The 21,707-nt window shown below is 43.1% G+C and overlaps 1 protein-coding gene across 2 annotated transcripts in view; it reads left to right on the top strand.

The window, feature by feature from the left end:
* The window catches only part of HDGFL2 (HDGF like 2), a 270,439-nt gene extending 254,128 nt beyond the window's left edge, over nucleotides 1-16,311 (top strand). For both annotated transcript variants that reach the window (XM_040417749.1, XM_040417747.1), the window contains one exon: nucleotides 15,928-16,311. In XM_040417749.1, the coding sequence (XP_040273683.1) occupies nucleotides 15,928-15,932 (5 nt within the window). In that variant the 3' untranslated portion in view covers nucleotides 15,933-16,311. The remainder of the gene's footprint in view (nucleotides 1-15,927) is intronic.
* Nucleotides 16,312-21,707: the final 5,396 nt, after the last annotated feature.

Here is a 21,707-nt window from a genome sequence, read left to right as displayed (position 1 = left end):
GTGTGCATGAGGCCTAAAGCACATCTTGTTAGTTTCATTTCAAATCCATTGTGGTGGTGTATAGAGCCAAAAATGTTAGAATTGTGTTGATGTCCCAATATTTATGGACCTGACCTATACTGGTTGTTTGTGGATCCTCTACTTCCCGCTCGTCTCAAGCGAAGTCCTCCTGTGTTCTCCTTTTGTGCGTGTGTTGCTTCTAGGTCTCAGAGAGACGCTGGTCCTTTCACGGTGGAAGGTACTGGCAGCCTCATTCCCCGCTCCTTAAAGGGAGTCTGTCATCACAATTTCACCTTTTTAACCCTTACCATAGCTTTCTAGCAGCATTACAGTTGATAAAAACGTTACCTTTTATAAGCAATCGTGGACTTATAAAACTGGAAAAAATCATCTTAGTAGGATATGCAAATGAGGGCTCACAAGTGCCCAGGGGCGGCATCAACCTCCTAGGTGCCCAGGCAGCTCTGCCCTATCGTCGCTTCCCCCCGCCCAGTCTTTCCCTCTGCCTGCCCAGTCTTTCCCTCTGCCCGCCCATCCTTTCCCTCTGCCCGCCCATCTTCTTACTTCTCTTGCCGAGATCCCGCGCCTGCACGCTGAGTCCGTCCATTCCTGGTACGGCATCACAGTAATTAATGCGCATGCGCCGGCTAACTTTGTCCGTTAGTGACTAAAGTCGTCCTCCCAGATAGGTTTTCTGGGGGGAGTGATAATTATGTTCGGTTCAGAGAATCTTGTAAACTGTATTTTTGACTGCGTCCGCTCTCCTCTGGGGACGAAAATCAAAGATTGGGGATTATTATTTCTCTGCTGAAAGCTGATGCTCAGTCCTGAGCTTTTTCTCTACCGATCGGTTCCCAATCCCTCCGATCGGTGGATGAATTTTTCAGAGCCCTGGGCCTTATTTATGATGACCCTGACCGGGTTTCTCTGGCCGAATCTAAGCTGTGTAGTTTGAGTCAGGGAGAACGTTCTGCAGAGTCATATTGCTCTGAATTTAGGAGATGGGCAACTGATTCGGAGTGGAATGACCCAGCACTCCGTAGTAAATTCTGTCAAGGGCTGTCTGAGAGACTAAAAGACTTCCCAGCATTCCACGAAAATCCTGATTCGTTGGAGTAGGCTATGTCCCTGGCCGCACGGATTGATAGACGCCTGAGAGAGAGGTGCAAGGTTCCCCTCACTCGGGATGCACTACCATATGGGGAAACAGCCTCTTCTGTCCCGCAGGGTACAGGGACAGTCGAGCTAGTGTCTGGTGATGAGCCTATGCAATTGGGACAGGTCTCTTCATTCCCTGGTAATAGGAACTTCAGGCTTTAGAGAAGACTTTGTTTCTTCTGTGGCAAAGAAGAACATTTTATTAACGTATGTCCTTATATTAAACCTCAAGGTGAAAAAGTGAAGAAAAAAAATGGGTCTGGTCCTCTTACTTTATGCAGTGTGGGTGGGGAGTCGGAGAAGGTATTTTTGTCTTTTACCGGTAGTACCCGATTTCTCCTGCCTGCCATGGTGGCGCTAGACTCCGAAAATATTGAATTGGAAGTAATTGTTGACAGTGGGGCAGGGTTAACCTTGTGGACTACAGTCAGGTCCATAAATATTGGGACATCGACACAATTCTAAAATTTTTGGCTCTATACACCACCACAATGCATTTGAAATGAAAATAACAAGATGTGCTTTAACTGCAGACTGTCAGCTTTAATTTGAGGGTATTTACATCCAAATCAGGTGAACGGTGTAGGAATTACAACAGTTTGCATATGTGCCTCCCACTTGTTAAGGGACCAAAAGTAATGGGACAGAATAATAATCATAAATCAAACTTTCACTTTTTAATACTTGGTTGCAAATCCTTTGCAGTCAATTACAGCCTGAAGTCTGGAACGCATAGACCTCACCAGACGCTGGGTTGCATCCCTGGTGATGCTCTGCCAGGCCTCTACTGCAACTGTCTACAGTTCCTGCTTGTTCTTGGGGCATTTTCCCTTCAGTTTTGTCTTCAGCAAGTGAAATGCATGCTCAATCGGATTCAGGTCAGGTGATTGACTTGGCCACTGCATAACATTCCACTTCTTTCCCTTAAAAAACTCTTTGGTTGCTTTTGCAGTATGCTTTGGGTCATTGTCCATCTGCACTGTGAAGCGCCGTTAAATGAGTTCTGAAGCATTTGGCTGAATAGGAGCAGATAATATTGCCCGAAACACTTCAGAATTCATCCTGCTGCTTTTGTCAGCGGTCACATCATCAATAAATACAAGAGAACCAGTTCCATTGGCAGCTATACATGCCCACGCTATGACACTACCACCACCATGCTTCACTGATGAGGTGGTATGCTTAGGATCATGAGCAGTTCCTTTCCTTCTCCATACTCTTCTCTTCCCATCCCTCTGGTACAAGTTGATCTTGGTCTCGTCTGTCCATATGATGCTGTTCCAGAACTGTGAAGGCTTTTTTAGATGTCGTTTGACAAACTCTAATCTGGCCTTCCTGTTTTTGAGGCTCACCAATGGTTTACATCTTGTGGTGAACCCTCTGTATTCACTCTGGTGAAGTCTTCTCTTGATTGTTGACTTTGACACACATACACCTACCTCCTGGAGAGTGTTCTTGATATGGCCAACTGTTGTGAAGGGTGTTTTCTTCACCAGGGAAAGAATTCTTTGGTCATCCACCACAGTTGTTTTCCGTGGTCTTCCATGTCTTTTGGTGTTGCTGAGCTCACCGGTGCGTTCCTTTTTAAGAATGTTCCAAACAGTTGTTTTGGCCTCGCCTAATGTTTTTGCTATCTCTCTGATGGGTTTGTTGTGTTTTTTCAGCCTAATAATGGCTTGCTTCACTGATAGTGACAGCTGTTTGGATCTCATCTTGAGTTGACAGCAACAGATTCCAAATGCAAATAGCACACTTGAAATTAACTCTGGACCTTTTATCTGTCCTTTGTAATTGGGATAATGAGGGAATAACACACACCTGGCCATGGAACAGCTGAGAAGCCAATTGTCCCATTACTTTAGGTCCCTTAACAAGTGGGAGGCACATATGCAAACTGTTGTAATTCCTACACCGTTCACCTGATTTGGATGTAAATACCCTCAAATTAAAGCTGACAGTCTGCAGTTAAAGCACTTCTTGTTCTTTTCATTTTAAATCCATTGTGGTGGTGTATAGAGCCAAACTTTTTACAATTGTGTCGGTGTCCCAATATTTATGGACCTGACTGTATAAGTTCTTTCAGAGTACTGGTTTTAAAACAAGCGCATTAAACAAGGGGATATCTGTGTTTGCTATTGATTCCGCCCCTCTCTCGCAAAAGTGTCTGACCCATATGCTGCATGATATTCATTTGCGGGTGGGTGATTTCCTTGTTGTGTCCATTTCTTGTTTCATACTGAAGGGTTTGCCTTCTCTAGTGCTAGGTTTACCATGGTTGACCAGACATAATCCTACTTAGATTGGCAAGCATGACAGATCAGTTATTGGCGTGATTTCTGTATAGACAACTGTCTCGGCGCGTCACTTTCTGTGGTATCCACTAAGGTGTTACCCCCGTTTCTTTCTGATTTTTCAGACGTATTCTCTGAGGGTGGAGATCAGGAGTTACCCCCTCACCGAGAGTATAACTGTCCGGTCAACCTTATTCCCGGAGCTAAATTGCCAAAGTCTCGGTTATATAATCTTTCCCAACCCGAAAGAGTAGCTATGCGGGAGTATATTACTGAGAGCTTGGCAATCTGACATATTAGACCATCACCAGTGGCTGACGACTTCTTTTTTGTTAAAAAAAAAAAAAAAAGAATAGGACCATTAGACCGTGTTTAGACTTCCAGGAGCTTAATCACATCGATCAGATTGTCAGAGCCAAGGTGTTTTCCCAAGTTGGATTTAGGAGCGGCTTATAATTTTAAAAAAATCAGGGAAGAGGACGAATGGAAAACGGCCTTTAATACCCATGAGGGCCACTTTGAGAACTTTGTCATGCCCTTTGGGTTGACTAATACCCCAGCGGTCTTTCAGCACTTTTTTTAATGACATCATTTGGTGGGGCGGTTTGTTGTTATTTACCTCGATGACATACTAATTTACTCGCCCGATATGGAAACTCATCAGGATCATTTAAGACAAGTATTACTGATCCTCCGGGAGAATAAGTTATATGCCAAGTTAGAAAAATGTGTGTTTGCTCTTCAGGAGCTGTAGTTCCTGGGTTACATGCTTTCTTCCTCAGGTTTTTGTATGGATCCCGAAAAGGTCTCTGCAGTATTGGACTGGGATCGACCTGAGAATCAGAAAGCGCTGATGCGGTTTTTGGGGTTTACTAATTACTACAGAAAATTTATCCTGAATTATTCTTCTGTTGTCAAGCCATTGACCGATATGACCAAGAAAGGTTTGGATTTCTCAGTCTGGTCTGAAGAGGCATTACATGCTTTTTCTGCTCCCATTCTGGTGCAATCTGATGTGTTCTCAGCCTTTCATTGTGGCGGTTGATGCGTCTGAAGTGGGAGTCAGAGCAGTTTGTCGCAGGGTCCTTCTCCAGGCAAATGGCGCCCATGTGCTTTTTGTTTTTCCAAAAAACTCTCTTCTGCCGAAATAAATTATGATGTTGGTAATAGAGTTGCTGGCCATTAAATTGGCCTTTGAAGAATGGCGTAATTGGTTAGAAGGAGCGATTCATCCCATTACTGTAATTACTGATCATAAGAATCTGGGTTACCTGCAATCGGCGAAGTGTCTGAAACAAAGGCAGCCAGATGGTCATTGTTTTTTACCAAATTTAATTTTGTGGTCACTTATCGCCCTGCGGTCAAAAACGTCAAGGCCGATGCTTTGTCGCGTAGCTTTTTGGTGGTTTCTGCCCTTTATCCCAAACTTGAGGCGGAGGTGTTGGAAGCTCAAGGTGAGGCACCTGATTCCTGTCCTCCAGGGAGGTTGTTTGTTCCTTCTGGGCTTCGACACAAGGTTTTCAAGGAACATCATGATATTGTCCTTGCGGGACACCCTGGAAGAAGATCCTCGGTGGATCTTATTTCCCAGAGTTTCTGGTGGCCAGGTTTACGTAAAGGTGTGGCCTGTGAGACCTGTACACATGCCAAGGTGACTCATACTCGGCCTTCAGGATCTCTTCTTCCTTTGTCCATCCCATCCCGTTTCTGAACGCCATGTCCATGGACTTCATCACTGATTTGCCTAGTTCCTCTGGGAAGACTGTGGTTTTGGTGGTGGTGGACAGCTTAAGTAAGATAGCGCACTGTATACCATTATCAGGTTTGCCCAATGCCAAAACTCTCACTCAAGTGTTTATTGATAACATCGTGAAATTACACGGCCTTCCCTCTGATGTGGTGTCTGATATGGGGACGCAATTTGTTTCCAGGTTCTGGAGGGCATTCTGTACTCGTCTGGGAGTTCAGTTGTTCTTCTCTTCGGCTTTCCACCCTCAGTCGAACGGACAAACTGAGCGCACTAACCAGAATCTGGAAACTTATTTGAGGTGTTTTGTCCCCGAGAATCAGGAAGAGTGGTCTTCATTTTTGCCTTAAATAACCGTAGACAGGAGTCCACTGATAAGTCACCAGTTTTTTATGCACATGGGTTTTACCTTTTCTGGGACTGAGTGCTCTGGTATACCTGAAGAGGAAAGATTCTCTTCCCCCATTGTCATCTATCTGGCGGAAGATTCAAAACAATTTGAAAAAAATGGGCGAAAGATATAAACGTATGGTTGACGAGATGTACAGTCATGGCCAAAAGTTTTGAGAATGACATAAATATTGGAAAAGTTGCTGCTTAAGTTTTTATAATAGCAATTTGCATATACTCCAGAATGTTATGAAGAGTGATCAGATGAATTGCATAGTCCTTCTTTGCCATGAAAATTAACTTAATCCCCAAAAAACCTTTCCACTGCATTTCATTGCTGTCATTAAAAGACCTGCTGAGATCATTTCAGTAATAGTCTTGTTAACTCAGGTGAGAATGTTGACGAGCACAAGGCTGGAGATCATTATGTCAGGCTGATTGGGTTAAAATGGCAGACTTGACATGTTAAAAGGAGGGTGATGCTTGAAATCATTGTTCTTCCATTGTTAACCATGGTGACCTGCAAAGAAACGCGTGCAGCCATCATTGCGTTGCATAAAAATGGCTTCACAGGCAAGGATATTGTGGCTACTAAGATTGCACCTCAATCAACAATTTATAGGATCATCAAGAACTTCAAGGAAAGAGGTTCAATTCTTGTTAAGAAGGCTTCAGGGCGTCCAAGAAAGTCCAGCAAGCGCCAAGATCGTCTCCTAAAGAGGATGCAGCTGGGAGATCGGAGTGCCACCAGTGCAGAGCTTGCTCAGGAATGGCAGCAGGCAGGTGTGAGCGCATCTGCACGCACAGTGAGGCGAAGACTTTTGGAAGATAGCCTGGTGTCAAGAAGGGCAGCAAAGAAGCCACTTCTCTCCAAAAAAAACATCAGGGACAGATTGATCTTCTGCAGAAAGTATGGTGAATGGACTGCCGAGGACTGGGGCAAAGTCATATTCTCCGATGAAGCCTCTTTCCGATTGTTTGGGGCATCTGGAAAAAGGCTCATCCAAGGGAGTGGGCTCACTCACAATTTTGCCCAAAAACACAGCCATGAATAAAGAATGGTACCAAAACACCCTCCAACAGCAACTTCTTCCAACAACAGTTTGGTGAAGAACAATGCATTTTCCAGCACGATGGAGCACTGTGCCATAAGGCAAAAGTGATAACTAAGTGGCTCGGGGACCAAAACGTTGACATTTTGGGTCCATGGCCTGGAAACTCCCCAGATCTTAATCCCATTGAGAACTTGTGGTCAATCCTCAAGAGGCGGGTGGACAAACAAAAACCCACTAATTCTGACAAACTCCAAGAAGTGATTATGAAAGAATGGGTTGCTATCAGTCAGGAATTGGCCTAGAAGTTGATTGAGAGCATGCCCAGTCGAATTGCAGAGGTCCTGAAAAAGAAGGGCCAACACTGCAAATACTGACTCTTTGCATAAATGTCATGTAATTGTTGATAAAAGCCTTTGAAACGTATGAAGTGCGTGTAATTATATTTCACTACATCACAGAAACAACTGAAACAAAGATCTAAAAGCAGTTTGGCAGCAAACTTTGTGAAAACTAAATATTTGTGTCATTCTCAAAACTTTTGGCCACGACTGTATGACTGGGTCGGACTTGTGTGTGGGTGATTTGGCTGGGTTGTCCACTAAGAACCTTAAGTTGAAGGTACCCTCTTGGAAGTTGGGCCCAAGATTTAAATCCCACGCAGGGCATACATCGACATCATGAAATATCTCTACAACTTTGCATCCAACATGAAGAGAGATCCAGTTTCGGTCATGAAGAAGTAAACAGCAGATATAATGAAGCGGCATTCCAGAGCACGAGATCCGCATATTATTATACAGCAGGAGCGCGAACCATATCAACCACTGAGTACATACATGCATTGTGTAAAGTTAAAGGAGATGAACACCACTCTCCCCATACCTTATTGAACTTTTGTGGGCATTTCCTGTGAATAAATACAATTTTTTCCATACTCACAGCGTGGTTGACCAGTGATTTCCATTGGCCAAGTGTGGGTGCCCTATCAGCCATCCATCTCAAGGCTATAGCTTTTCTGGCGAAGAACAGAGCCTCAATCAAGAATATTATGTGGTAGTGTCCCCAAATCTCCTCATCTAATATACCCAGAACACAAATCTTAGGGCAAAGCGGTAGTGCAGAGGGGACCATAGTTGTCAGTACCTCTCTCACTGCTCTCCAAAAGCTTTTTAAGTACATACAATCCCACATGAGGTGCCAGAAGTCGGCACCATCCTGTAAGCATCTATGGCATCTATTGTGTGGTAGTCTGCCCATTTTGTGCAGTCTAGTGGGCGTGAGGTAACTTTTGTGCAGAATAAACAGCTGGATCAACCTGTTATTGATTGATGGGGAGACCTTCACCAGAGCCATCAAGGCTTCATTCCAGTCATCAGCCGTCAGAGAAGGTATTGAGATTTTCCACTTCCCCCTCTATAGCGAGGGAGTTCAGTAGCATTCGGTTATTGAGCAGATGCGTATAAAGCACAGAAAGGATACCCCTCGGACCCTGTGATCTTAGAACTCCTATTAGAGGGTATTTTGAAATGTTTCGTTCTTTTCCCCCAAATTGAGCCATTAGCGCGTGTCTCAGCTGCAGATATCTAAAGAAAAAATTCCGGGGCAACTCAAATTTTTCCTGCATCTGTAAGGAGGAGCGCAAAGTGCCCTCAGCATATAAGTCTCGCAGGATGAAGACCCCATGGGATTTCCACAGATTCACCCCTTCTAACTCTCTCAAATGAGTAAACATGGGGTTATCCCATATTGGAATATCCTCTGGGAGGTCTTTGAATGACTGCATCTTAGCAGCGCTCCATACTTGATGAGCCAATCTATGTATAGGGAGCAGGCGTGTGGGGACGGAACGTGGCTCTTCTAGTACAGGCCATAGGGAAGACCTGTGTAAATATTCTTTAAGATAGTATTCCGCGTTTGGTAATTCTGAAGCTGAGATCCAAGGAGTTAAGAATTTCAACTGACCAGCCAGGTAATATAGGAAAAAGTCAGGTAGGGAAGCTAACCCCTCCAACCTAGATCTCTGCAGAACATTAAGGGATAGCTTCCGTCTGGACTCACCCCAGATAAAATTAGCTACCAGTGAATGAATACGACCAAAGAATCCCTTCGGTACCATTGTGCATGCATGTGCCAGGAGATACAGGCCCTTGGGCAAAAGAATCATCTTAACCAAGTTTAATCTCCCCATGATTGATAACGGTAGGGACTTCCACGTTCTGAATTTATCAGTAAACAGAGGTTCCAGGGGCGCTATATTTAAAGTGTATGACAGTTGGGGGTCTCTGGTGATCACAATCCCCAGGTACTTGAAATGGTCCACCACCAGTAGATTACAGTATTGTGAGGGCCACGTGTGTGTCCATAGGGGCATAACTGCGGATTTCATCCAATTTATGTGCAAACCCGAGTACACCCCGAATTTTTCTATTATTTCAATCGCTCTAGGAAGCATAGTCTCAGGTTCGTCCATAAAAAGGAGATCATCCGCATATAATCCCACTTTATCAATCCTGTCTCCCATGCTCACACCTCTGAAGACCTGATCTTGCCTGATTCTGAGGGCGAGATGTTCTATCGCTATGGCGAACAGTAGCGGTGATAGGGGACATCCTTGCCTAGTGCCTCTATAGAGCTTAAAATACTCTGAATGCGACCCATTTACTAATATGCTTGCTTTGGGAAGTTGGTATAGTATCTCCACCCACTTGATAAACTTAGGGCCAAAGCTCTGTAACACTTCTATTAAGTACAACCACTCCACTGAGTCAAAGGCCTTAGCCGTATCTAGCGATGCCAGGGCCCAGTGCTTATCTCCTGCCGCTCCTATCTGCGCGAGGGCCTGCGCTCTCCTAATGTTATCAGATGTCGATCTGCCCGGTATGAAACCTGACTGATCTTTATGTACTATAGTGGCGATTACCTCGTTCAGTCTAGAAGCCTAGTAAGTATTTTATAATCTAGGTTTAGGAGCGAGATTGGTCTATATGACCCACACTCCAGAGGGTCTTTGTCTGGTTTCAGGATCACCACTATAGTAGCATCATACATGGACTCTGATAGCTGTTGCCGAGCAGCCAGGGACAATTTAAGAAGTTGGGGTCCTAAAACATCCGCATATTTAGAGTACACTTCTACCAGGATTCCGTCCGGGCCAGGCGCTTTGCCAGCCGCCAGCTCCTTTATTGATATTTGGATTTCTTCTAGCGAGATGTCAGCTTCTAATAGACTCCTGTCCTCTTCGCTAAGCTGGGGATGTGCTACCTCCATTAAGTAATTCCCCAACTCTTGTGTTGCAGACCTGTAAAGGTCTCTATAGAACCCCTTGAAGCATTCCAGTATATCCCCGACTGATTCTACCACCAAGCCCTCAGGATTCTTTATTCTAATAACCGGGGGGGACATGCTGTTACTACGTACAATTTGAGCAAGTAGTTTGCCTGCCTGATTACCCTGCTTTAAAAAGAATAACTTGCGCTCACTCTTTTCCCTGAGGTGCATCATATAAAGCCTACCTTTAAGCATCCATTCTTGTCTATTCACTTCAGAAGGATTAGCCCTAAATAAGTTCTCTGCCTCCATGCAATTAGTATGTAATTCCAGTTCCTTGCGCGCAGAATCTCTTTTGATATAGGATATGGACGACTTGATGCATCCCCTCAAGTAGGCTTTCATCGTCTCCCAGAGTAACAAATCATCAGTCATCTCATCCTGCACTTCCAGAAATAACTGCAGCTGGTCAGGAATTCTATCAGTCGCGGTTATAAAGGACAACCAGAATGGATGAATGCGCATTAAGACCGGTGCATGATCCAAGGGTCCCTGTGGTCCATATCCAACATCCACAAGATCTGTGTATATTGTTGCATTGCCTAGAGGATGATTAATTCTGGACAAGGCACCCCTGGCAGGAGTAAAACAGGAATACTCTCTCTGAAGCGGGTGTTTCAGTCTCCACATATCTAACCATCCCAGTTCCTTAATCATTTTAGAAAGGATGGTGACATGTTGAGTGCAATCCCCTTCTCAGGTGGAATCTATCCATATCTTCATGCATCACTAAATTAAAATCACCCACACAGAGTAGTTTAGCATTGAGATACTGCGCAGCAAAGCTCATCGCCACCTAGAATATGGTTATAGTAGCAGGGGGGGGATTGTATATGTTGTATATACGACATATGGAGCACAATTAATGAATGCATATACAAGGATATATTGCCCTTCTGGATCCACCACAGATTGCTGAAACTCCCATCTAATGCTCTTATGAAGAAGTACAGCCACTCCTCTGGAATGCGTCGACCCGAACGCATTTAGTGACCACTGAACCCATGGCTTCTTGATTCTATTCCCTGTTTCTGGTGTCAAGTGAGTCTCCTGCTGTGACGGACTGAACCATCACTGGGGCTGCTGGAGGAGCCTGAGGGCCAGCCTCCTTCCTACGGACTATGGACCGAGAACTATGGAGACCCCCTCAGATCTTTTGGGGTTACAAGGAACTATGAACCCTGATTTATGTGTGTAATTTATATGCCACATATTTCCTATTGCCCATTAAAAAGGCAGGGTTAACTCTGCACTGAGACTCCCACTGATTGTGTTAGTGATGGGATTAAGATGGTTGATTATAATAGCAGCCGACTCCTATGATACACTCAGGAGATAATCCCATCGCATGTGTCTCCTCTTCCCATTCATTCATTATGGAGGGGGTGAAGATATCTGTTTGCATGTTGATTGCGTCAAAGACAATGCCAGTGTGTTTGTAAATTGCGTCATGGACAATGCCATTGTGTTTGTTGAATAGGGTTAGTTTTGTGTTTAAACTGTACAGGATTGGCTGCTATGTCATGTCCTCAGTATGTCATGTGTATATAAGTCAATTGCTATACGCTGAAGATTTGCTATACTCCCCTGGCATAACTACTAGCTCTTGTAAGAGCTGTTCCCCCTCTCTGGATTTAGGAGAGGTTCACAGCCTGGAGCCTTGTCGTAGGTCCAGGGTGGGTAGGAGACGGCGAGACCTCAACCAAGCTTCGGCGGTTCGTGGGGTCTGTGGCGGTTATGGTGTCAAGTGGAGTGCTTGGAGTCCTCGGGAAGCGCTAGGAGCATCCATCAACGGAGGTACCCGGTCGGGGTGCCAGGAGATCCGTTACACCTGCAATCCCAGTATATGGGGACTGTACTGGCGTAGCTGGGAGAATACAGCAATCCTTTTTGTAGGGCTGCCCAGTCCTCTCACATTCCAGGATACAACATTCAGATCTGCCATCTATAATCAGACATCATATTCTTCAAATAGAACAATACCCCAACACCAGAGAGATCAGGACCCTCTTCTTTGGATCTGTCTTCATGTGCCCTCTGCGCTAGCTTAGTATGAATAGTGTACCATGCCTTTAACAGAATTAACAGTGTATAACTTAACTGTAGTGTAACAGATAATTGAGTGAACCTGCAACTGATGACATCGCTGCCATCTTGTGATGTGGCTGAGTTACCGGAGACCTGCATAGTGTCTGCTCGGCCCCGTATCAGGCAAGAAAATAATATTGCATAATACGTGCACATATAGAGAGTTAAAGAAGGAGAAATGAAAAAGAGGGGAACAAAGCAAGGAGGAGAAGGGAAGGGAGAAGGCAGCAACCTGCCGCCATGCCAGAGTGAAGTATCATGGACTCATGACCCTTCACTAGTGCAGAATGAAGGGGATTTCTCCCTAGTCCCGGACAATGATGTTAAAAGTCAGCGGAACACATCTAGCGGATAGGTGTATCAGTGTGAACAAGATACTTGCGGCTTCTGCGAAGGTAGTAACGTCAGTGAGGTCTTGGGCGGCTTGGTCTCTTGGAGATCCATTCCTCTGCATCCTTTGGATCAACGAAAAAAAAACATTTTTTCTCCATCAATCATCCGAAGTCGCGCCGGATAAGCCATGGAGTATTGTAGGTTTAAATCACGTAATAGTCGCTTGACTGATATGAAGGTGGCCCTCTTCTTTTGTAGCTCAGCTGAAAAATCTGGAAAAAGCGATATATTCACACTGTCATGTTTGATGTCACGCTTGTTTCTTGCTTGACTCAGGATAAGATCTCTATCCTTCCAATTAAGCATCCGCACCAACAGGGGTCTTGAGGGAGAGGCCTGTCGGGAACTTGATGTGCTCTCTCAACAGCGTAGGCGTTAGAAAATGGCGCTTGGAAGATCCATAATGTGTTTCACAGGTCTTTCTTGAAAAACTATGTGGAACCTGCTGAACCATCTCCCTTGCCACCTCCTCCTGTTTTGGCAGATGGTAATATGGAGTTTCAGATCTCCAGAATAATTAACTCGCGTATTCTTCGTGGTTCCCTTCAGTACCTCGTACATTGATGTCAGTGCTAGTCTCCTTCTGAAAGCTTTTCGCAGGGCGCACCCGGATAAGGTCGGTCCTGGGTGCCCGGAGGTCACCCATACTGTCACTGCTTGCCCTGTAAAAGATCTGAGAAGATCGGATAAACTTGCAGCACGTGAGTCTATCTGACAAGTCTTTCTGTGTTTCCTTTCTGTTTGTTGTTGTGGGCAGGATCCCACCTCTCCACAGGTTCTGCTGATTTTGCGGTTGATATTTTCCTTCTGGAGTTCTATACTGGTTGTTTGTGGATTCTCTACTTCCCGTTCGTCTCAAGCAAAGTCCTCCTGTTTTCTCCTTTGTGGGTGTGTTTCTTCTAGGTCTCAGGGAGCGGGGAATGAGGCTGCCGGTACCTTCCACCCTGAAGGGACCAGCGTCTCCCTAAGTTAGGGTTTGCTACAGTGTCAGCAGGGCTTAGTTTCCAGCGTATGAGTTCGTTCACCATCAGGACTTGCTCATACTGTTAGCAGTCAGGGAGAGGCTCAGGGATTGTTAGGAGGTTACCATTCCCTTCTCCCTAGCTTCGGGGCCTAGTCTGTTTACCTGTTGCTGTTTGTTTACTTGGTGTTTCCCTTATCCCCACTTGCCGTGACACCTGTATCACCACGGTAAGCGAGAGGCGCTTTCCCACCCCAGGTGTCCCAATGAGAGTAGCAAAATGTAGCTAAGGAAAAGAGATGTGTGTGAAAATATGGAAGAAGACATGGTTTAACGCATAGAACGAAGAAAGAAACTTATAAGAGTATAGTGTGCTCCTTCCCTAAACCCTGCTATGTGCACATGTAGATGATTACAATAACATATGGGGTGTTTCTGTAAACGGAATAAGCAGGGTAATAAATATTAATTTCCTTTTGCTGTTATCCCTTGCCGTGTTATATGAAAAATGGATTAAAATGAAAATTCTGTGCAAAAAAAATGAAAATTTTAAGTATCTCCCCCATTTTCCTTTAATTTTTGTGGAACGCCTAAAGGGTAAGCAGAGTTTGTATAATCCGTTTTGAATCATTTGAGGGGTGTAGTTCTAAAATGGTTATTTATAGTGGTTTCTATTATGTAATGCTCTCAAAGTGACTTCAGAACTAAATTAGTCCTTTAAAAAAAAAAGTCTGTTTTGAAAATTTTATAGAAAATTTTAAAAATTGCTTTTGAAACTCTAAGCCTCCTAAAAAATAAATAAATGACATTTACAAAATGATGCCAACATAAAGTAGACATATGGTGAATGTTAATTTAAAAACTATTTTATAAGCTATTTAAATTTAAAAAAAATGGCTTGGTCCTGAAGGGGCTAAGGCCTTTCAGGAATGGCCCAGGTCTGTAAACAAAAAGCAAATGCATTCCTAGACTTAACTGGTTACTATAGGTGCTTTACTGAAAATGTTGCCAGCGTTGTGTTTATTTTTCGAACAGGTACCTCTGATGTTGGCGTAGGAGCTGTATTGTCGCAAATAGGTGGAGAAAAACATCACATGCTTTAGAGTTTACATCACTATTTAGCTTTCTGTTCCTCTGATCTGTCAGATAAAAAAAAAAGTTAATGCGTTATTTTGAACATCAGTTATGATAAGTTTGTGTCACTTCCGTCAGAGATCAGTTATTTTAACATGCAGGATGTTTTCTCCCATCAAAAATAACTGATCTCTGATGGAAGTGACACTAACTGATGCTCAAAATCATGGATGTTTTTTTGTGTTTTTTTATATTTTTCTGATTGGTCAGAAGAACGGAAAGCTAAATAGTGATGTGAATTCAGCCTTACGCAAGTAAGAAACTTGATGAGCTTGAGAGAGTGCCATATTGGCACTAGAAGGGCTTGGGTATATCTTCATAGGGAGAACATTTAAACTTGTTACCGACCACTCCCTCCTTAAGTAGATATGTCCTTAATATATTGGCACGGCCCTTTGCACTCTGTATCGATCTGCAAGATGCTGTGTGTAGAAGAGGCACAAATCGGATACCCACTGAAGCACTACAAAACGCTTCAGTGGGATTTCAGTCTGTACCTCCGCACCACAAAAAAATAGAACATGTTGTATTTTTTATTTTTTTTGCAGTGTGGACCATCTCTGGCAGATTGCTTCCCATTCAAGTGAATGGGTCCGCATCTGCAAACGCTGTGTATATGAACAGTGCCTATGCATTGTGGGTCTGGAGGCACAAACGTTCGTGTGAATGAGCCCATAATGGTCCTGTCTAGTTTTAGCGCCGACTTCCAATGACAGAGCTACACCTGAACAGCTCATCAGCTGGGTGTCTGGTAGTCCATCAAAGCTGGATAGCACCTTTAGGCTGGGTTCAGACCTGAGCGTATTTGATATGCGCGTTTTTGTCGCGCGTTTTTAGCAATAGTAAACGCGCGTTTGACGCGCGTTTGTGTGATTGACTGTAGTGTCCTATGGCCACAAACGCGCGTCAAAACGCCCCAAAGAAGCTCAAGAACTTGTTTGAGCGTAGGGCGTTTTTCAGCGCGTTCAAACGCGCTGTAAAACGCTCAAGTGAGAACCAGGGCCATAGGGAAGCATTGGTTTTCATGTGTTGAGCGTTTTACAGCGCGTTTGAACGCGCTGTAAAACGCTCAAGTGTGAACCCAGCCTTAAGTTGTCTCATGTGAGCTGCTGCTCGCCCTCAAAAAAGACAGTTTCAAATAAGTGAGTAAAAAAAAAGTTTTAAATTTGTGGGATATCCTCTTTTAGACCTCTTTCATATGTGGCTTCATTATATGCATCTGAATGAATCCTTTTTTAAATTTATGACTAAAGTTGCTTACTGTACAAATACCTGTAATCTCTAAATGTAAAATATAATTTTGTGTAATTATGTACCGTAATATACGTATATTGTTGCTATTATTTGTAACTCCTATTTCTTTCTTTTTTTTCATGTTTGAAGACTGAGTCCATTTCATTTTGAATAATCAGAGTTCCTAAGAAGCTGAGGAGCCAAACACTATGAATTACTTGTTGTTGTAAACTGCCTTTGAAATGAAGATATTGTACCTTGGAGCTTGTATTTGGATTATTTTTTTGTTTTGCTTAGATATTTTTGCGCTTCTGTGAATTGACATGAACATAAATGTTTTTTATTAATAACATACTGTATATGAGTATTTTTTAGGTGTTATTGTAATCTATTTTGTTGGTTATAAATATGCTGAATCAAATAACATTTCTATATATTCCTACATACATTATTGATGTATGGTCACTTGTCTGTAAAACATACTCCTGTCTGGAAGTTTTGTTATTATGAGTTTTATAGATATTAAAAAGCTGATAATATAGGGTATACCATTTTTCACCTTTTCTTAAAGGGTGTTCTGGTGTTTGTATAAATAAAGCTTAATTGTTTATTAAAAAGCTAAACAATTTTTTTAAATACACTCTGTTTCTCATCATCTTCTACATGTCTGCTTTGCTTAGTTATCCAACACCAATTTGGGAGCCTATACTGTATAAATTAAAAAAATACAAAATGCATAACACCAACAAAAAGATATGTAGGACCAAATGGCATTTAACCCTTTCCAGACCTCCGCTGTACATGTACTGCAGAAGTATGGCCTTTTAAGATGGCGTTCGGCGGTGTCATAACCACAGGATTTTTGCTGTTTTACACAGCAGAGGCTCGGTAGTAATGTCTGTGATCTACAGTAATGCAGATCGCAGACTTTGAACCCCTCAGATGCTGTGATCAAATGTGACCACTAGGAGCGCTAAAACCAGGATCCGTGTGCTTCCCAGGCCGCCTTCCCTGATCTCATCCAGTACTAGTAATAGACCTAAGGCCCTATTCACACAACCGTATTTTTGCTCCGCATCTGATCCGCATTTTTTTGTGAACCCATTCATTTCAATGGGTCCACAAAAAATGCAGACAGCATCTATATGTCCGTTCCGCATCTCAGCAAAAAAGAAAGAACATGTCCGTTTTGTGGACAACAATGGGCATTTTTACAATGGTTCCTCAAAACAAAAAAAACGAATGCAACATGAACATCATCCATATTTTTGTGGTCCATGTGAATGGAACCTACCGTAAGTCTGTTCAAGGCTTACAGGCCAATTACTAGTATATTCCAATGCAGGCCTGTAGGTGGCAACACTGCATTGAAATATATTAAATTTAGTATTGCATAGACATGCATTACAGAATACAAGATGCAGTTCAATAATTGCATGTCATAGTCACCTAGGGTGACAAAAAAAAGGGGGGGGGGGGGGAGAAAAAAATATATAAGTAAACCCCCTTTTCACGAGAATTGTCACTACCTCCCCAAAAAATTTGAATGAGAAGTGATCAAAAAGTCGTACACACTCCAAAATTGTATCAATAAAAATTACAGATTGTCCTGCAAAAAAATGCGCCCTCACACAGCTCCGTAAACATAACCATAACAGAATATGGTAATGAAAAAAAAAATGTCCAAAGTGTTTTTCAGTATTTTTCCCATTTCAATTTTTTTTTCCAGTTTCCCACTATAAAATATATATATAAATTGTACTACAAAATATCAAACCCTCATATGGCTATGTGAATGGAAAAATAAAAAAGTTATGGCTCTGGGGCAAGCGGTGAAAAACGAAAACAGACAATTACAAGGTCCTTAAGGGGTTAAAAAGATAATTACCGTACTCTTATTGGTAAATTGATTTCTTGTAGCCTCCACAAAGGTGCTGCTAGTAGGAGAATTATCCCGCCTCCCAAGGACAGGAAACAGTGGAAGCCCCATAAAGACACCTCCTCCCCTTCAGTTAATTACAGGGAACCGAAAATGCTTCACAAATTATATCATTTCCAAACTATCTAAAAATAAATATATATATATACATACTTTTTTTTTTTGCAAACAGAAAGAAGGCTGTGTAGGCTAAGGGGAAATCAAATTACCAGTAAGAGTAATTATCAACTCTAATGCCTCCAAACCAGCACTGTTCTACGGCCAAACTGACCTTTTGTCCAGATGCCAGATCTTGGTTAGCCATGACATCAAGTTTGTAGTGCCTAAAAAATTTAATTGGATTAGACCATGTGGCAGCTTTTCAGATCTGATCCACCGAAGCAGCATCTCTTTCAGCCTAAGAAGTGGACGTGGCTTGTGTTAAATGGGCTTTTAAACTAGTCTGAGGGGAAATCTTTTTTCTTTGTAGCATAGAATGATAGCCAATTTTATCCAATGAGCTATTGAAGCTTTAGAAACTCCTAGTCCTTTGTGATTCCCTTGAAACTGGATTAAAAGGTGGTCAAATTTCCTAATATCCTTAATTGCTTAAAGATACCCCAGAAGACATCTCCTTACATCCAGATGATGGAATACTCTCTCCTAATCCAAAGCTGGGGAGGCACAGAATGATGATAGTGGTATCTCTTGTTGACAATTAAATCTGGAGAAGACTTTGGGAAGGAAAGCTGGTGAATGTTTTAAAATCACTCTATCGTCTAACACAGTAAGGTAGGGTGATTTACAGGAGAGAGCTTGACTTTCTCCCACTCTCCTAGCTGTAAACAGCACATAAATTTTGGAGGTGATCTATTTTCTACTGTGAAGTAAAGTCTATATGACAGCCTCAGAAACACCTCCTTGATTCAATAAGAGCCGTTCAACCTCCAGGCAATTAGATTAAGCTGTGGGATGTTCTGATGGAAGGCTGGACCCTGATGGAGAAGGTCCATAATTGAAGGCAAAATCCAGTATTCCCCTGCTGACAGCTTCTGGAGTAGGCAAAACCAAGACCTTTTTGGCCAGTAAGGGGCATTCATTATTACTTGTGCCCCCTCTAACCTTATCTTCATTAGAGTTCTTGGGATCAGAAAGAATGGAGGGAAAACATAGATGAGGTCACATTTACAATCATAAAATTTGGCACACAGGTAAATCGGGTGTCCTGGAAGGTTTTAGATCGGGTCTCGGCTCTCTAGCACGTACAGTTCCTGAGATATATAAAAAAAAAAATGCAAATATAGCACATCACATGACCTACATTAGCTAATAGAAGCCTGCAGGTCTTTCTCTTCATATCCCAACTGCCATACACATGGTCACCTGTCCCTTATCAGCCAATAGAAGCTCGCAGGTCCTTAGTCTCCACATACAGTTTTACACCAGGTTTCCATAACAACCCAGCCATTTTTCTTCACTGCTGCAGGTCAGCTTTAAAGGGGCAGGGCACTGTGGATGACACTGTATGGGAGCGGAGTGCTGTGGTCACAGTTCAGGGGGCAGGTAGGGTGGCTATTCAGGCCACGCTCAAAGAATGAACTTAAAACCCCCGCCCCCCAGGTCCCGCTAAGCCACGTTCTGATCCAGTTAGGCCACAGTCCCTCCCACTCCGTAGCCAACAGGTATTGAAAAAATGAAGGTTTAAATCAACTTCTGTCAGCTGCAGGGGTGGGAGGGACGGTGACTTTCTCCCTACAGCTCACGCTCAGACAGCTCAGTGTTCAAAAGCACATCCCTGCGTGAGATATTCCCAAAAAATGCATTAGCCCTTATCAGCCAATAGAAGCTCACAGACCCTTAGTCTCCACATACACGCAGTTTTACACCAGGTTTCCATAACAACTAAGCCATTTTTATTCACTGCTGTAGGTCCGCTTTAAAGGGGCAGGGCGCTGTGCATGACACTGTTAACCCCTTAAGGACACGCACCCAAATCACAGAGCGAAAAACCGCCCGGTATGGAGCTGTCCTTACTAACTACAATTAAATACCCGAAACTAGACTCAGAACAGCATGTAATATAGAATCACAAATTTTTATTGGACATACACTTGTTTAAAACATAGCAATCCATATATATTAGCAGCATTAGTCACACAGGATTGATATCCACAGATCTGTCACATTATAATACATATAACTAGCAGTTCATCTCCCAGGCTATGGGTAAAAATAAATCACAGCCCTCAATCAGTATATAAAGTGCATAGTGCAACAAAGTACAAATCACATATAGGAGAGAAGTGCAGTAAAAATATATACAGACCAAGACAGTCCTGGATCCAGACACGTGTTTCGCGGTCGCTTTCTCAAGGGATAATAGTGGTGTGTGTAGAGTCATGGCCAAAAGTTTTGAGAATTACATAAATATTGGAAATTGGAAAAGTTGCTGCTTAAGTTTTTATAATAGCAATTTGCATATACTCCAGAATGTTATGAAGAGTGATCAGATGAATTGCATAGTCCTTCTTTGCCATGAAAATTAACTTAATCCCAAAAAAACCTTTCCACTGCATTTCATTGCTGTCATTAAAAGACCTGCTGAGATCATTTCAGTAATCGTCTTGTTAACTCAGGTGAGAATGTTGACGAGCACAAGGCTGGAGATCATTATGTCAGGCTGATTGGGTTAAAATGGCAGACTTGACATGTTAAAAGGAGGGTGATGCTTGAAATCATTGTTCTTCCATTGTTAACCATGGTGACCTGCAAAGAAACGCGTGCAGCCATCATTGCGTTCCATAAAAATAGCTTCACAGGCAAGGATATTGTGGCTACTAAGATTGCACCTCAATCAACAATTTATAGCATCATCAAGAACTTCAAGGAAAGAGGTTCAATTCTTGTTAAGAAGGCTTCAGGGCGTTTAAGAAAGTCCAGCAAGCGCCATGATCGTCTCCTAAAGAGGATTCAGCTGCGGGATCGGAGTGCCACCAGTGCAGAGCTTGCTCAGAAATGGCAGCAGGCAGGTGTGAGCGCATCTGCACGCACAGTGAGGCGAAGACTTTTGGAAGATGGCCTGGTGTCAAGAAGGCAGCAAAGAAGCCACTTCTCTCCAAAAAAAAACATCAGGGACAGATTGATCTTCTGCAGAAAGTATGGTGAATGGACTGCTGAGGACTGGGGCGAAGTCATATTCTCCGATGAAGCCTCTTTCCGATTGTTTGGGGCATCTGGAAAAAGGCTTGTCCGGAGAAGAAAAGGTGAGCGCTACCATCAGTCCTGTGTCATGCCAACACTAAAGCATCCTGAGACCATTCATGTGTGAGGTTGCTTCTCATCCAAGGGAGTGGGCTCACTCACAATTTTGCCCAAAAGCACAGCCATGAATAAAGAATTGTACCAAAACACCCTCCAACAGCAACTTCTTCCAACAATCCAACAACAGTTTGGTGAAGAACAATGCATTTTCCAGCACGATGGAGCACCGTGCCATAAGGCAAAAGTGATAACTAAGTGGCTTGGGGACCGAAACGTTGAAATTTTGGGTCCATGGCCTGGAAACTCCCCAGATCTTAATCCCATTGAGAACTTGTGGTCAATTCTCAAGAGGTGGGTGGACAAACAAAAACCCACTAATTCTGACAAACTCCAAGAAGTGATTATGAAAGAATGGGTTGCTATCAGTCAGGAATTGGCCCAGAAGCTGATTGAGAGCATGCCCAGTCGAATTGCAGAGGTCCAGAAAAGAAGGGCAAACACTGCAAATACTGACTCTTTGCATAAATGTCATGTAATTGTCGATAAAAGCCTTTTGCTTGGATTACTGCTTTGCACACTCTTGGCATTCTCTTGATGAGCTTCAAGAGGTAGTCCCCTGAAATGGTTTTCACTTCACAGGTGTGCCCTGTCAGTGGGATTTCTTGCCTTATAAATGGGGTTGGGACCATCAGTTGCATTGAGGAGAAGTCAGGTGGATACACAGTTGATAGTCCTACTGAATAGACTGTTA

Source organism: Bufo bufo, chromosome 2 (assembly GCF_905171765.1).
Source record: "Bufo bufo chromosome 2, aBufBuf1.1, whole genome shotgun sequence".
Taxonomy (NCBI): domain Eukaryota; kingdom Metazoa; phylum Chordata; class Amphibia; order Anura; family Bufonidae; genus Bufo; species Bufo bufo.
This window is presented reverse-complemented; position numbering and strand designations above follow the sequence as displayed.